The following is a 15120-nucleotide window of genomic DNA, read 5'->3' as shown; positions in this document are numbered from 1 at the left end:
ATCCTGTTTTACTCAAAATCTATATCATTTTGATTAATATAATACATTTATTAATAATTTTATTCTCATTTTCAATTTCCGTTGTTGGCTGGATGAATGGACAAATGGATAGATAAAACATTACCATTCTGGGCATCATAAAAGTCCTCTCTTGATATTTAAAAAATCATCTTCATCAGCCACAGCAGTTGCCAGCTTTCCTTTCACATTCAGGAAGTTTCACTAGCAGCCTGTAAATATTTTTTGGGAGGGGAAAAGCTCAAAACCAGAACAGATACTCTCTAAAGTCCACAGTCAAGGTCCAGTGCTCAACTATGTATATTTTTTCACCTCTGGATCCATCCCATCTAACTGTAGCACAAAAAGGGACACCCAGAGCAGGTTGCCCAGGACCATGCCTAAGTGGCTTTTGAAACTCTTCAAGAAGGAAGACTCCATGAACCTTTTCTAGCTGCTTCTCCAGAGGCTTGTTTTAGGCTGGCATTGGCAATAAAAGTGCAGAAGCTAAACAAGGAAGGTGAATGAGGGTTCCCAAACACTTACATAATTCTTGGCATTTACAAACTGGGAATATCATTCTGGCTCTGTTCACTCTAATAGCAGAAAGTGCACATACTAGTTCTGCAGCTAACAGGCTGCATAATAATCCTTATTCATATCCATGGGTCCATATCCTCCTTCCTATTGAACAGTACTCCATAGCAAAAATAGCCCCAAAGTAGTTGGCTACCCAGCATGAGAAAGGCATTTTGAGTGGTTGTCAGGTGGAGTAACTAACTCAGATTTCTACTCTCTAGTTTACACATCAGGATAACACCCCCCTAGAGAACATGTATTATTGAAACTCAATACCACACAGGCTGGTTATAGCCTGAAACTTATCATCCTAGCCCTGGGCTTCAGAGAAAAAGTTATTTCAGTTTTTCTGTCTTAAAAAAAATACATTATGAGTTTTTTAATATATTTTTTAATTAACTTCTCCTTTCTGCCTTCCCAGCTACATTAAATCATTCCAATTACAAGTTTTTTCAATATCAAGCCAAGAAAAGGTGATTATGAAGTTTCAGAAATCATTCCTTCCCCTTGGAGTTCTAATGCTGCTTTTGATTTGTGGTCCTGAGACTGTTTGTAGCAGAGGTATAGACCCACTTAGAAATGTCAAAAGCTGTGTAGCCTGCATGACCTTGCATATATAATGTATTGTTTAGCAGCAGTTAATGCTGATTTCAGTACAGGCTATTGTGATGCCATCTGCCTCCTTCTTCTCCTTCTAACCCTTCTCTCTCAGTGAATATATCTGTCCTTTTATAGGGCCAGCCCTGATGTCCACACAATAGTGTCAGATCATCCAGGCATTAAGTAATAAATAAATAAAATAAAGTCATTTTTCTTCTCCGTCCTTTTCAGATCAGCTCTCCAAACTACATAAGTAACAGAAAGTCAGAAGTCTGTTACTGCTCAAGCTTATATAAAATTGGGTAATTTAGAAATGTACTGTCAACTTTTAGGGACCCCAGAGAAACATGAGCAATGGACTGAAAACACTGTCCTAAAGCACTGTTGCCATGATGGATAATACAAACCTACTTATTCCTTTGTGTTAACCAAAGGATCTTTCAAAAACTGTTGATCAGATTGTTTAAGAAATCAGGACGTCAGTCTCAGACTGCTGAGTATAGAAGAAGGGCAGTAAAAGCAGTGCAACTTACACATTAGTGGTGAAGACACCATAGATCAGGTCTTGCTCAGGAAGGTAGAAGGTGCTTTGCAATTCATTATAATAGAAAGGGATTTCTCCAGCACGGGAGCAGTTCAGCCTGGCCTTCATGAAAGTTGTCCATGTGTCCTCCAGCAAAAATCTCCCTCCAATGTCATTTTTGCAGACCCTGGCCACACGAGAATATACTGTTTTCCCACAGTCGTGTTCTACCGCATTCTCTCGAAAAAAGAAGTAGGTGAACAAACCGATGTCATAGGCAGCAATAAAGTTGGGTTCTGAAAAACAAATGTGAAGAGGTTTATACAGGTCAGAAATCAACCTATGCTCAACTTGCCCAATGCATTACAACCAGCTCCCTCTATGCAGGCTGTCAAAGCTGCAACCAGAGGGAGTTCGAAGTCAGCAGCAGACATAGAAACAGTAGATGAAAATAATGATACAGGGACGTACAGCTCTAGCTCCATTTTTCAGATCTGGGAAAGAGCCCATCATTTCCCCACTTCACTGGCAAAGCTGCTACTGAACATGAGTGAAAGGACTTTGTCTATGCACTACTCTTTCCTATAGTCATTTTACAACGTAAAGCTTTTCCATTGGGTTCCTTTACCTATTTTTTTCTGAGCTGCATCTTATGGAGTGTTAAATATACTTTTTGCATCCGCTCAACTCCCCAGGCTGCTGCACTAAAACACTCAACCTATTTTCCCAGCGCAGTCACATCTGGCTTTTATCATAAGGCCTTTCCAGTTTCTAAGGCACAAAAGATTATCTTACGTCCATAAAACAAAACTATGCCACAAACTGACAGTATCAAAGCAAGCTCTCCTTAATTCTTTTTTCTTCTGCAATTATTTGTAATATTTTCACAAGAATTGAAAAGAACCTGGCATTGGTTTGCAGTGAATACTTTGATTGGGCATTTAACAAAGCTTTAAAAGTGTTCAGTCTTTCATCCCAACAGTTTCTTTGGCAAAGAGAAAAGATTGGCCAGTGAATAATATCTGACTAAACAACAACAAAATCCAGTTGGTTTTACAGGGTGCTTTAAGGATGTTCATTTCTGAGAAATGAACAAAGAAAGAAAAAGAAAAGTACTGAATTCCTTTAATGCTGCAGTCCAGGAATGATAGGAGAACGGAGTCCGGCAGAGGGAGAAGAAATCAGGCTGATGGTGCTGCAAGGCAGCTTTTGGAGGTAGAATAAGGTAGAAAGGGGAAGGCACTGCAAAGCATCTCTGACCAAATTTACAAACAAACCATGAACCTTAAAGGACTGCTGTGATCAGCAGTCTGACCTTCTGTCTAAGAAACCAGAGAATTACAGCCTGCAAGTCCACCACTGGATCCTACAACTAGCAGGTGAATTAGATCATGTCTTTCAAAGAAAATCTGATCTTACAGGACAAAGTCACATCACGAAGTCACATCTATCACTTTCTACTTTCCTTGTAGACTTGTTCAAATGACTAAAGACTGCCCCAGCTGCAGCCTGAACTTCTTCCATTTGACATTATCTGGTTTTATTTCTCAATGACAGGCTCTTGTCATGAGTTGTCTGCTAGATTAAAGAACTTCATCCTGCCGGAGATCTTCTCCTGATGTAAATACTTCCATATCATGAGCAAAACACCTTTTATCTCCTTTTCAGAAAGAGAAATACATTGAGCTCCTTAAGTCTCTCACTGTGAGGCAGACTTCCCAAGCTTCAAATCATTCCATGGCTCTTCTCTGAATCATCTTCAAGTTTTCTGTTTCTTGTTGAAAAGTGGATAAAAGAAGATGAAATTACTCCACAGTCACTGACACTGCACAAACTCATAAATCCAAGAGTCACACTAGCTTTTCCAACAACAGCCTAGAAACTCAGTTTCTGTTTGCCCATATTTAAACTCCCCAGTTCCAGTGAGACTTCCTTCTCAATTCTTAATTTGTGCACAGACAACAGGCACGTACTTCTAATGAGTGTTTATGAGTTACACTGCTTCTTAGTCCTAGTTCAGTCTTGCCCGATGACATCCTGTTATGACTTCTATTCTTCATGCTGACTTCATATACGAATGACTGCAGAAGCCTAGTGCAGTCTCATTAAGCTCATTACGTCCTACTGCTTGTGTCCTTGATCAAAAGGTTCTGGAATCCAACAGGAACATTCTGAATATCTGGTCAACGTAGCTAGGCCAAAAGTCTGCTCTGTCAAAACGTTCAGTCAGAAGATATCAGCTCAGTGCAGCAACTACCAAGTTGTAATTCTATAGCTTGCTTAATGCACAGTATTATCACACTGGGGTAACACATGATTTGAATAACTATAAATCCACAACAACATGGGTTTACATGGAATATAACTTGCTGTGAAATTTCTCATTTTCAGACTGACCTTGCACTGCAACCAACCATTTTCAGCTGAGTCAGTAGAAGTAGAGGGTGCTCAATAAATTTCAGAGCTAGGTCAACAATATGAGGCTTTATGTAAATCAGATCTTCAAATTCTTGAGGAATTTTCTTGCTAAAAGGATGTCTTTGGTCACCTTAGAAGACAGACCCACAACTATGTTAAGTAGCCTGTAAGTCCAACTCTCCATACTTGATACCAACTTCCAGGCTATTTTTAAACATCTTCTAATCTGGACTGCCTATTGCACCAGAAGCCCATCCCCGTTGTAACTCTTTAAAACAGAGGGAAAGATTTACAAGTCTGCCAAGTTGACCTCCTGCTCATATACGACCCACATGACTTTACCATTGAGCCATTTGGAGTTGTACTGTGCTGTCCTGAGTGGGGGAACATTTCCAAGGCTGCGGTAAATAGCAGGATCCCGTCCAGAGAAATCAATTACAGTTGCAGCATAGAGTTCTCCTCGTGATGTAATCACAGCTGTTGAGTTATGCCGGGGGTCGTACGGGCACCGAGCCACTCCATTAATTCTGTCAATAATTTTGCTAAGATTTCCTACCTGTGTTTAAAACAAGAGAAGAGACAATGTAAAGAGCAGCTGGCTTTTGCAATGGTACAGACAATTCCATTTGTCCATGAGTACCTACAAGCAAAGCCCCAGTTGTAAAAAAAACAAGCAGCTAGAAGACAGTAATGCCAGCAGTGGCTATAAATTGATCTTTGCATACATTGTTTGCCACTGTAGGAAGTTGTGTCTGAGCCTCACTGATCCTACTGCTCTGTAAGAAGGGTGATTCCTCTGCCAATAAAGACTACAGAGCCCAGCCCACTCAGGGTAATTAGGTGCTCCTCTTGCTAGCACAGGTTCTTAATCTTCCACAGACACCTTCTGAATGTATACTGGCATTAAAAAAAATATGAACGTTAACGTTACTCTGGACCCACTCCCATCTTTCTTGAAGCCAAGGAGTGTTGTGCCATTTATTTTGAATGAAACATGTAAGTATTCAGGTCAGAAGGCACTCACAACTAAGCCTGTCTATATTCCCCATTTCCAACAGTATACTCAAGGTCTACACAAGCAGTACCTTGCCTAGATCTAGCGGGTCCACAACAGTTTTTTGCTCCCCACCTGTGGATACATCCACTGCTAAAGCAACCCAAAGGGTCCCAAAGACCAAAATCAGAACAATATCAGATCAACTGGATTCGAAACACCTTCTCTGCTCCTGTGATGCACTGCCAATGACTGGCTATCCCCAGCACATGTTTACAGCCCCCTCCATTACCACAAACGAGGCAAAACAGACCTGACGGCTGGAACACACTGGTGAAAAGGCATTGGTACCACAGGTAAAAACTTTCTTGCCATAAACAATCAGCACTCGGACATAGTTCTGGCACTCTTCCTGTAGGGACACAAGACAAAGACAGATGAATTTTGAAAAGCAGACTGTAGGGTTCTCTATTACTTTAAAAAAAGTACCTGCTTTACAACTGGAATGCACCTTCCCTAGTGCTAACTTGGACCAAGATTTGTTACATCAAGCAGTAGCGCTCCACTGCAAGGAGCCAGCAGTGTCAGCAAGCAAGCCAAAATTGCTCCTTACCTCTCTAATCATAGCCCTGCATAAATAGTCTGTGGTTAGGATTTTATTTATCAGGCTGACTCTGTGTTAGCTACACAACTGGCTCTTTCTGTGCTCTGCTTAGATTGGAGGAGGAATCTTCCCTCTTTTCATATTTCTGCCCTGTTTTTCTCGGCTTTCACATTATCCAGACACAAGCTTCAGAAATTTCTCTTCAATTCTGGTCTAGCCAAGATAATCTTGTGCTTGGACAGCCTGACACTTCCTTTCAAAATAAGCATCTATGCTCAGGATTTTCCTTGGTAGAAGGAATTTTCCTTTCAGGATGGGGAGAGAGAAATGGCAAATCTCCTCTTTGCAACTGCACAACCATTTCATAGAATCATTAAGGCTGGAAAGACCACTAAGAACATCCATTCTGACACCAATCCATCCCTACAGTGCTCACTATGTCCCTCAGTGCCACATCTCCACAGTTCTTGAACACCTCCAGGGACCTCCCTGTGCAGCCTATGCCACTGCTTCACCTTTCTTTCAGAGAAAAAAAATTTCTTAATATCCAACCCGAACCTCTCCTGGCACAACTTAAGGCCATTATTTCTTATCCTATCACTGCTACCTGGGAAAAGAAGAAACTTATTAAAAAAAACAATGTAGGCTGAGTTATCCCAGCTGCTTTGCTTCCCACCCTCCATAGATCATAATTTGCCACTAAGCTGAGCCTACATCTGCAGACACCACTTCTCCTTCTGTAAGCAGCATTCATTCTGTGAGCTCCCCTGTCTCGCAGCACTCCACGCTGCTGAGCATTTCCCTGAAGACTTCATCTGCAAGAGTCAGCAGTGTAAAACTCCACATCTTCTGGAAAGGAAGAGGCTTACTTAGCTGGATTAAGTTCTATCTTCTTTCATTTGGTATACGGAAATCAACTTGCTGAAGGATGGCATTTAGAGAAAACCCACTAGCATCAGCCACAGACAAATGAATTGGGCTTGCATTGGAACGGAGAAGACTGTAGCCAGCCTGGTCGAGGCAGAGGTCACAGCATGGAAACTGCCACCAATGTCTCAGCTTTGGGGATATAACACTTAACACCCAGTACCCAGTAACAGGGCAATTCATAACTGAGGCAATCCAGCATTCCTGTTTCAGCAAAGTGCAGCTATCCATTCCCACATAATATTAGGAACATTATGTATTTAACTGTGAAGGACCAGAAATCATTGAGGAAATGCCTTGTAAAAAGGTACTGGTTTCTCTCCCCACCAAGTTCTGTTTTCAGGGTGTGATCGATTTAGCACCTATTCCAAAATGCAGCTCTGTACCCAAATTTCACACAGTCAGAGAAAATCTACCTGCTGCCCTCTGCTTGCACCTTTTTCTGCTTTGTGCAGAGTCTGAACACAACATCTGCCCTAAACCATCTAACACCATTTACACTGCTGCATCCTTTCCTGCATAGATACTTCAATATGTTCCTAAATAAAACTCTGTCTGGCAGAAATCTAAAATCCTAATTTGCAGAATTTTCTTCTTTGCACAGACCTATATTACTGATTAACAAGCTTTATTTTCCATAGAAATGTTCCCAGCTGAGAAGCTAGTACATTAAAACAAGAATTTCTCTCTGACACCTTGCTGGATGTTTTTCTGGAGTCTATTGCTGCACACATTGCTCCAAGACATAGTAGCCCAGGTCAGTAAGGATGCTGGATGCTGGTAAGGTCCTTATTTTAGCCTAATTAAGCGTGGTTTTATTTGTACCCATTCAGTCAAAAGCAGAGGTCATTTATTGAAACAGAAGAGAAACCATACTGAGCAAATATATCTGCTGCTGTCTGAATCTGCACCAAAATATTTCATCTGTGACTTCCAGCTTATTCCCAACTGTGCTAGCTAAGTGCAAAAGAGCACAGTCAGTACGGATGAGGTATTAGATTGGAAACGTTTGACACAGCTGATACTTTTCAGGGAGCTGAATGCACCAGACACAATGATTATGTCACTGGCTGTAAAAAGCAGGAACTGGGGTGCCTAATAGGTGCTTTCTACTCTGTTTAGATAATAATGCTCCTAGGTGCGGGCCATATCCAACCACAATTATTCCTGTGACTTAACTGTCCAGGCTATGTGTAGGTTTTTTCCCTGGACTTACCTCACTAATGGTGGTGAAAGCATGCCACACTTTTAAAGGAAAAGCAAAGATAACAGGCACTTTTCATCCTCAAAGCAATTTGTACATCATTAAGTAATATACTGAAATGGATGTCCATTATCTTCCCTGTTCTCTTAGCTTGGGGAATTGAAACACACAGGTGCTACAGGGTTTGCCATGGTGACACTCTGAATGAGAGGAGATCCGGAAAGACAGCAACAAAGATTTAACTACCAGACCCTGTCTCTCTAACATGCCTGGCTTTAAGAGGAATACTATGCTCATCCAGTACTTCTTATTGCTGTACTCACTACCAATCACACCAGTCTATTAAAAACTCCAAGAAAAGTAAAGAAGAAGCTGTACCACTTAAATATTCCAGCTTTTGTGATTTTTCACTGTTGGTGAAATCTATATTAGATCCCCTTTCTATCCTGTTCTCAAAATAACTAGAAGGGAACAGGTTTCTCTCTGTGTTCTTCAAGCCAGCCTGGATTTGCTCTGATAAGTCATCCACCATGCTGCTCTTTACAATAATCTGTAGCCGAGGCAAATGGTTAGTAAAATTATTTCATAAACACTTACAGAAAACAGGAGCTACTTAGTGCAGTTTCTTTCACGTGGCTGGAAAACTCAGTATGCAAGAAGCAAAATTCAGATGGACTTTAACATAGCTAGAAAACCTGGCAAACTTGAATCCCCGCTCTTTCCAGACAAAACAGTATTTGGGTCCTGCTCTCACATTATGAAGTAGACAGTTCAATCTGTGTATGATCAGACTGCAGAGCTCATCACCAGAAGATATTATTGGGATCATGAGATTAAGGACTTAAATAAAGGGGGAAGACTCAATATTTATGTGGTTAATGAGAATAACCCAGTTATATTACTTGGGATTATCATTAAATATATGGCAGAGCTGATAAAAACCTGTGGCTCACTGCCAGAGCATTAAGCACATCTCTAATATTCTTCAGAATTACGTATTACTGATTGTAAGGTTCTCTCTCCTTTAGAATTATCTGGTACTGGTCCCTTCTTGTAGATAAAGCCTTAGACTGAGCAGAAATCACTTTCTCCTAGCCGAAAGACCCTAGAAAGAGCACGAGTTATAATGCTCAACCCTACAGGATACATGGCACACTGTTTGTAAGAGAATAAACTCTACTGAAGTTCCTCACACCCCTCTTCACTTTAAGTCTGTTCTCATTTCTTTCATTTTTGCAACATTTAACTCTAGCTTGTCTGTCTGTGAATGCCATAATGCTACTGCAGATAGGAGCAAGCCCCTTTCCAGCAATACAGATGTCAGGCTGCTTTGAAAGCACGTTTCTAACCCAAGAACCAAGAGTGCTACTCCCTTCATTTGTGCGGACAGATTGGCAAATGGAGGCGCTGAACTCCTGCTGGCTTCAGTCTGAGGTAAAAGTCAAGATGATGTTTTCAGGATGTACAAAAAAAAACAGCTGTAGGTGCTTCTTGAGATATTTCATCTGTCATCTCTGAACACAGGATTCCAAAATGTTATAAGCCCTTAATCTTGTCGTACAGATATATTTTTTCTTCAAGAGTCATATACGGGCACTGCTTTAATTGGCCTTTACTTTGAATAAAGCACTCAGGCTCTGTTTTCAGAGATCTCATTTTTGATTCTTTTTCTAGGCTAACACTATTTCATCACATATTAATCAATACATTTTAATCATAAATTAAAAACACTGTTTCATGCTCTATCAGGAAAACAGCTGTTTCAGACAGTCTGTTGTCCTCAGTAAAGCAGCACAAACTCTTCAGAATAGAGAAATTTATTTTGGGGTTAGGCCAGAGTCGATAAGAGGAGAAATGGGATGAAACTTGGCAAAGACACAGTTACGACCTTCTGACAGAGCTACAAAATAATGAAAATAGTTTCACACAGCGTGCAATTAATCCGTAGAACTCCCTGCCAGGAGTTCACTGAGGCCAGAACATAGCAAGATAAAACAGGTAGATGGGGGTGTATATGGAGAATAAGGACATCAAGAGTAGAAACAGCAAGTTTTATCAAAAACTTATAGAAATCTGGCCAACAGTGACCCAAAGCCTGCCTGTTCTTTCCAGCTACATCAGTAGGGGCAAAGGGTTACTTCTTGCAAAGCTTGCTCTTCTTTTACATTCAGCTCCTGTTGGCTACCATCAACACCACCATAAAAAAATCCATACATTGCAAAAAGGGGAATTCTTTTTTCAGGAGATGATGGGAGGATGTTTCTCTACTGATGCAAGTTGTCCTGCACATTACTCTTGCATAGCCAGGTCTGACCAACACCTACATAGAGTCACCACAGGTAGACAAAAGCTTTCAGGCAACAATGTGTAGGCAGCTATATCCAGGGAGGGCTCCTGCTCTGTTGGATGCCTGATTACTCCTGATTTCTGCAATGCAGTGGGAAGAATTCAGTCTCTCCATTGAATCACCTGGTCCCACTGCACTGGCCTTCCTGCTCTGGTGCATTTAGATGACTTACTAGCTACACCAACCATCCAAAATTTCTTTTATTATGAAACTAGATACACTGCAGTTCTGAGAATCAACCAGCAAAACTCTGTGTTATTCCTGTGTTATCCCTGCAATCACATTTTAGAGTGTGGCAAACACTTATTTGTTGCAATTCATCCAATTTGTTTAAAAATAATCACATCTAATGTGTTCAAACAGTTATTAATACGGTTTTAGATATTTGTTTTTATTTCTTTGGGTAACCAATTTTATTAATCAGCTTAACCAAAGACCCTGACCAAGCTGTCTTTCTCCTTTGAACACAATGGATACCAAAGAGAATTGCTAATGATTTTCCAGCTAGGTTTTCTTTAATGGACTTTGAATCAAATTCTGGGGCTACAGAACTGAATGCTTAGCAGAAGTATTAGGAATGTAGTTTCAGATTTCTTGGAACAGTTAGAAAGGGAAAAAAGTATCCATATGACTGCCTCTCAACCAGAAGTATTTACCTGTGTATTTATATGGCACCTGTTATATCTTGATGCCTATTATTTATAAGTGGCATGGAGATTCCTGGCTACATTAGATAACTAGGGAGCGTATCCTCTTCATGACAGAACCGTTTGTAGGCCTGAAATACCAGATTCTTCCATTATCCTAGCAACTTCTGCACTAAACCCATTTAGCTGCTCCGAAGATTTGGGTTAGGATTCCCTGTACCCTGAATCATAAGAACTTCTTCTATCAGGACATCATACAAGAAAAGGGAGACAACCAGTCTGGGATAAACAGTAGCTGGATGCCCTATCATACATTTTTCTTGGCTCTTTCTTACACCAGAAGTGTTACTAGTGCATCATCTTTCTCCTTGATACAGATTTCTTAGATCAGCATGTAAGTGCTGGATCTCTGTCATTTTCACAAATGGTTCCCTTCAACTCTTTGGATAGCTGGACCAGATAATATTCACAGGTCCCTTCCAAACCCTACAATTCTGTGGTATGGTGGTGTGCAGCTTTTGGGAAACTAACAAATTATTCTATTCTCAAACATGAAAAAGGGCTCCTGTTTAGAAAGCCACAATTTTCTATGTCAGGCAAAATTCCTTGGATATGGCAGATGGGGACTGCTATGCACAAACAAGCTAATTACAAACTAGAAGTAGAGTAACTCCTAATGAAATCAAATACATTTTGATCTAGTGGCACTTTTTCCCCTTGCACTCTATCCATCGCTCATTTTAACTACAACCTCTGGGTGATAGCACTTGGAAGACAGAAAGAAAGGCAGCATAACATTGATTTTGTTCTCCGCAGTATCTCTCAGTGTAGTGGATGGTTTCCAGGGGAGAACTTTAAGATGCTGATCAGAATGTATTTTATAAAAGCTGCAAAAATAGGAATAATTATGAGTGGAAGCCAGCATGGATCTCCAGAGACGTGGCAAATAATGTATACGCAATTCTTTGAGGAAATCACAAGCTTTGGTTCATAAAAATAGCAACATAAGTGAAAAGGATTTTTCTGAAGTATTTGTTTTAATACCACATGACATATAGTTGAGAGTAATTTTTAAAATCAGGTTCAAGAACGTATACGTTAATGGATGGAAATCTGATAAATTAGCGGACTGAAGAAAAGTCCTCCAGTGAGAAATTATTCACAGACCTGCTATTCGTGGAGGGACCCAGATGGCAAGATACTACTCCAGAATCAACATTCTTTTTAAGCCAACATTTGTGGATAACCCAAAGATTAGGAAAATAGCAATTACTGATGAGGCCAAAGCAGGGATGTATGTTAGTTGGTGAACTGGCCCCAAACAAAATACTTTTTAAAAAGATATAAATCAAAGATCAAGGAACAAAAAGATTCTGTGTACAGCCTTGGACATTACTGCCCCAAATGAGCAACTGGGAAAAGTATTTAGTGGTCACAGTGACTGTGCAATTCTGCACAATCTCCTATGACAGAAGAGCTTATGAAACTGCTGGTATATGAGAAGAGAGAAAAAGAGGTGGAAGACTGTTTTAATCACATTCAAGCATTAGAGACTGGCAAGGGAATACAGGTAAAAAATTGGAGTGTGCAGAAAGCAGACACAAAAAATATTCAACGGTAGTGGAAAAATAACTTACGGAAAGACTTGGAGAACTCAGCTTTTCATGTTACCAAAATGAGAAAGCCACTCAAAACTTGAGGCCAGATTCAAAGAGGAAATAAAGCACATGCTGTTAACAAAGAATGTGACTAGTCATTCCAACAAGCCAGCAAACTGTGCAGTCATCCCACTCGCTTCAGACCTTATGGTCACAACTTTCTGCCTTCCTCAGGAAGGTACAGTAGCCAAACACAAGTTAGTGAGCTCAGTGCTGGAATAATCAATTAAATCTGTGGTCAGAACTATATAAAGTGTCGTAGAAAAGACCAAATAGTACCTTCTAGACTTAAATCTGGAAACCAGCTGTCTCATCTCCATTTTCTTTAGCCAATAGGCATTAAAATGTGGAGTGATAATCAGTAATTATATTTCTGTGATATGTACTTTGTAGCTTTTACTCCTGCACTTCTTATTTTACTTACGGTAAAGCTCAAGGCATTTCAGGAAGAGATTTTCTAAGCAGTTGGAAGAATTTGATTTAGATACCCAACAGGCATAAGAAAAAAGCATTTTAATACACTAGGTAGCTTTGAGAACTTCACCTTAAAACACCTACTTTATTAAATGGGCAAAGAAAATGAACCAGTCATATAACTTATCCAAACTACACGATGAATTAATATAGAAGCCAAAGGTCCTCGTTATTTCTAGCCTTTATCACCACATATCTAAGTGCCTGACAATCTTTAGTATATTTATCATCAAATCATCTGCGGTAGGTAGAAAACTGCCATTAGTCAAGTTTTGACAAAGCAGATCTGAGGCTAACAGAGCTCCTCTTGTACCACCATCACAAAAGCATAAATAGAAACACATTACTGCTTGCCCTCACTTGATGCATTTAACCAGCCAAGAGCAAAGATACTGGGTCAGAGCTGGACTTCTCGGCTGCAGTAGAGCTCATCACCAGCTAACTAGCTCTGGAGCTAGCATTAAGTCATCTCTCTACAGCATAGCAAGCAGTGAATGTGTAGACTTTCCAAGAGGGACTTGACCATGGACATACAGACCGGAGTAGGTACAGACTTGAGACATCTCAGTTTACTTAACTGCTGCAGAATCCTTCTGCCTTTCTTTTTTTTTTTTTTTTTCATTAGCCATTAATTGTATATCAAGAGGTGTCTAACAATCTGATTAATTATTTTTCTTCAGATCTGCACACCCCAGGTCCCCGCACCAAACAAACAGTTTCAAGCTCTGGATCACAACCAGCATAAACTCAGCTGTTTCAGGCCTCATCTTCAAGAAATATTTGGCAAAGTCTTTACAGTGTGCAGAGGCAGTAGCAGCAAAGATGCTCAGATCACTGCTTTCTTCTGGCATGACAGTAAAAATAATAAATTGAAATTATCCTAGAATTTGTTCAGTCAAGTGCATGCAGTCTCGTAAGGTTTTATCTGGGTAATGACAAAATAATTCTGGGTTATAAATTCAAATTCTTCAGGAACAATAGAATACAATCTCAGTCTCAAAAACTTTTACAATGGGAAAAAAGAGCAAAATCCTTTCGTAAGAATACACATTTTGAAGTATAAAGACCAAAAATTCCTTCTGTCTTGGGTTTTGGAATTTTTAATTCTGTCTTCTTTTGGTGTTTTCCTAACATAACCTATTTCTTTTCCATGGTGTTTTCCTACGTAATGTAGACCTTATAAAAAACTCAGAAAGATGTTCTGGGATAAACATACTCCTTTTTTCCACAATTACATGACCCTCTTTGTTGCCCATCTTGCACAATTCAAGCCAGTATTTTCATGTATATACAGGCTAATACACTAATCATATTAAGTTTATTATTTAAAAAAAAAAAGACAATGAAAGATTATATAATTCTGCATTTGAACAACTGAACTGGACTTGGCAGAACTCCAGATTTTGGGCAAGCTGCACAATTGCGCTCTGCTTGACTGTCAAATCTACAGCAAAGATGATGCTTATGCTCTCCTCCTTTGTCCAGCTCCTTTGATTTGGACATAAAGCTCTTTATGGTGTAGTTTTTATGACAACAGGACACTCTCAGTTGAGGCCTGAACACTATCAACAGCAGATTTAAAAAATCACAGTGTTTCCTCTTTTATATACATAGTTTTGTCTCAGTTTCTCAGAAATATGATAGAAGAAGACTCGGTCAGAAATGCCTGCAAACTCCAGATCTTGTGTGGTATGGGCAAAATTCTAGCTTTGAGCCACAGTTTTAGCAGACAGCACCAGCATCCTAAGGAGTTCTATGATATTCCACGTGAAGTGAACCGCAGTGTTCAAGCAGATTCAATTCTCACTCTCAAGTGAATTGTACAAAGGTGAGCTCTAATGGAAAACAAATATTCAATACAGGCCCACGTGGCCAAATGTCGGCAGCTCACTGCTGAGTACTGAAACTAAGCCAACCTGATGAGGCTCAGACCCTTCTGCAAGATATTAGCCTGGACTTGCCCCCATTCTTCTCCTCGATATGTCACAAATTGTGTCCTCTCCAGAAGTGCTTACCTTTACGTTTCATGTAGAGCAAGTCTAATAACTTGGATAGGGGCCTTTGAAATGGTTGCTCTATGGTGCTCATGCACTTGGGATGCTAAGTATTGAAGATTTACAAACTCAAGCTGGTGTCAGATGCTTCCTG

General features: G+C 40.1%; 1 protein-coding gene across 6 annotated transcripts in view; it reads right to left on the bottom strand.

Moving 5' to 3' along the window:
* SEMA5B (semaphorin 5B) overlaps positions 1 to 15120 on the bottom strand; it is a 246171-nt gene that overhangs the window by 58196 nt on the left and 172855 nt on the right. For all 6 annotated transcript variants that reach the window (XM_048953844.1, XM_048953843.1, XM_048953845.1 and 3 more), the window contains 3 exons: positions 5425 to 5523; positions 4460 to 4673; positions 1710 to 1995 (listed from right to left, as the gene is read on the bottom strand). In XM_048953844.1, the coding sequence (XP_048809801.1) occupies positions 1710 to 1995; positions 4460 to 4673; positions 5425 to 5523 (599 nt within the window). The remainder of the gene's footprint in view (positions 1 to 1709; positions 1996 to 4459; positions 4674 to 5424; positions 5524 to 15120) is intronic.

Source organism: Lagopus muta, chromosome 8, assembly GCF_023343835.1.
Source record: "Lagopus muta isolate bLagMut1 chromosome 8, bLagMut1 primary, whole genome shotgun sequence".
Classification (NCBI taxonomy): domain Eukaryota; kingdom Metazoa; phylum Chordata; class Aves; order Galliformes; family Phasianidae; genus Lagopus; species Lagopus muta.
Note: the sequence above shows the minus strand (reverse complement) of the source record. Positions and strands in the feature narration are given on the sequence as shown.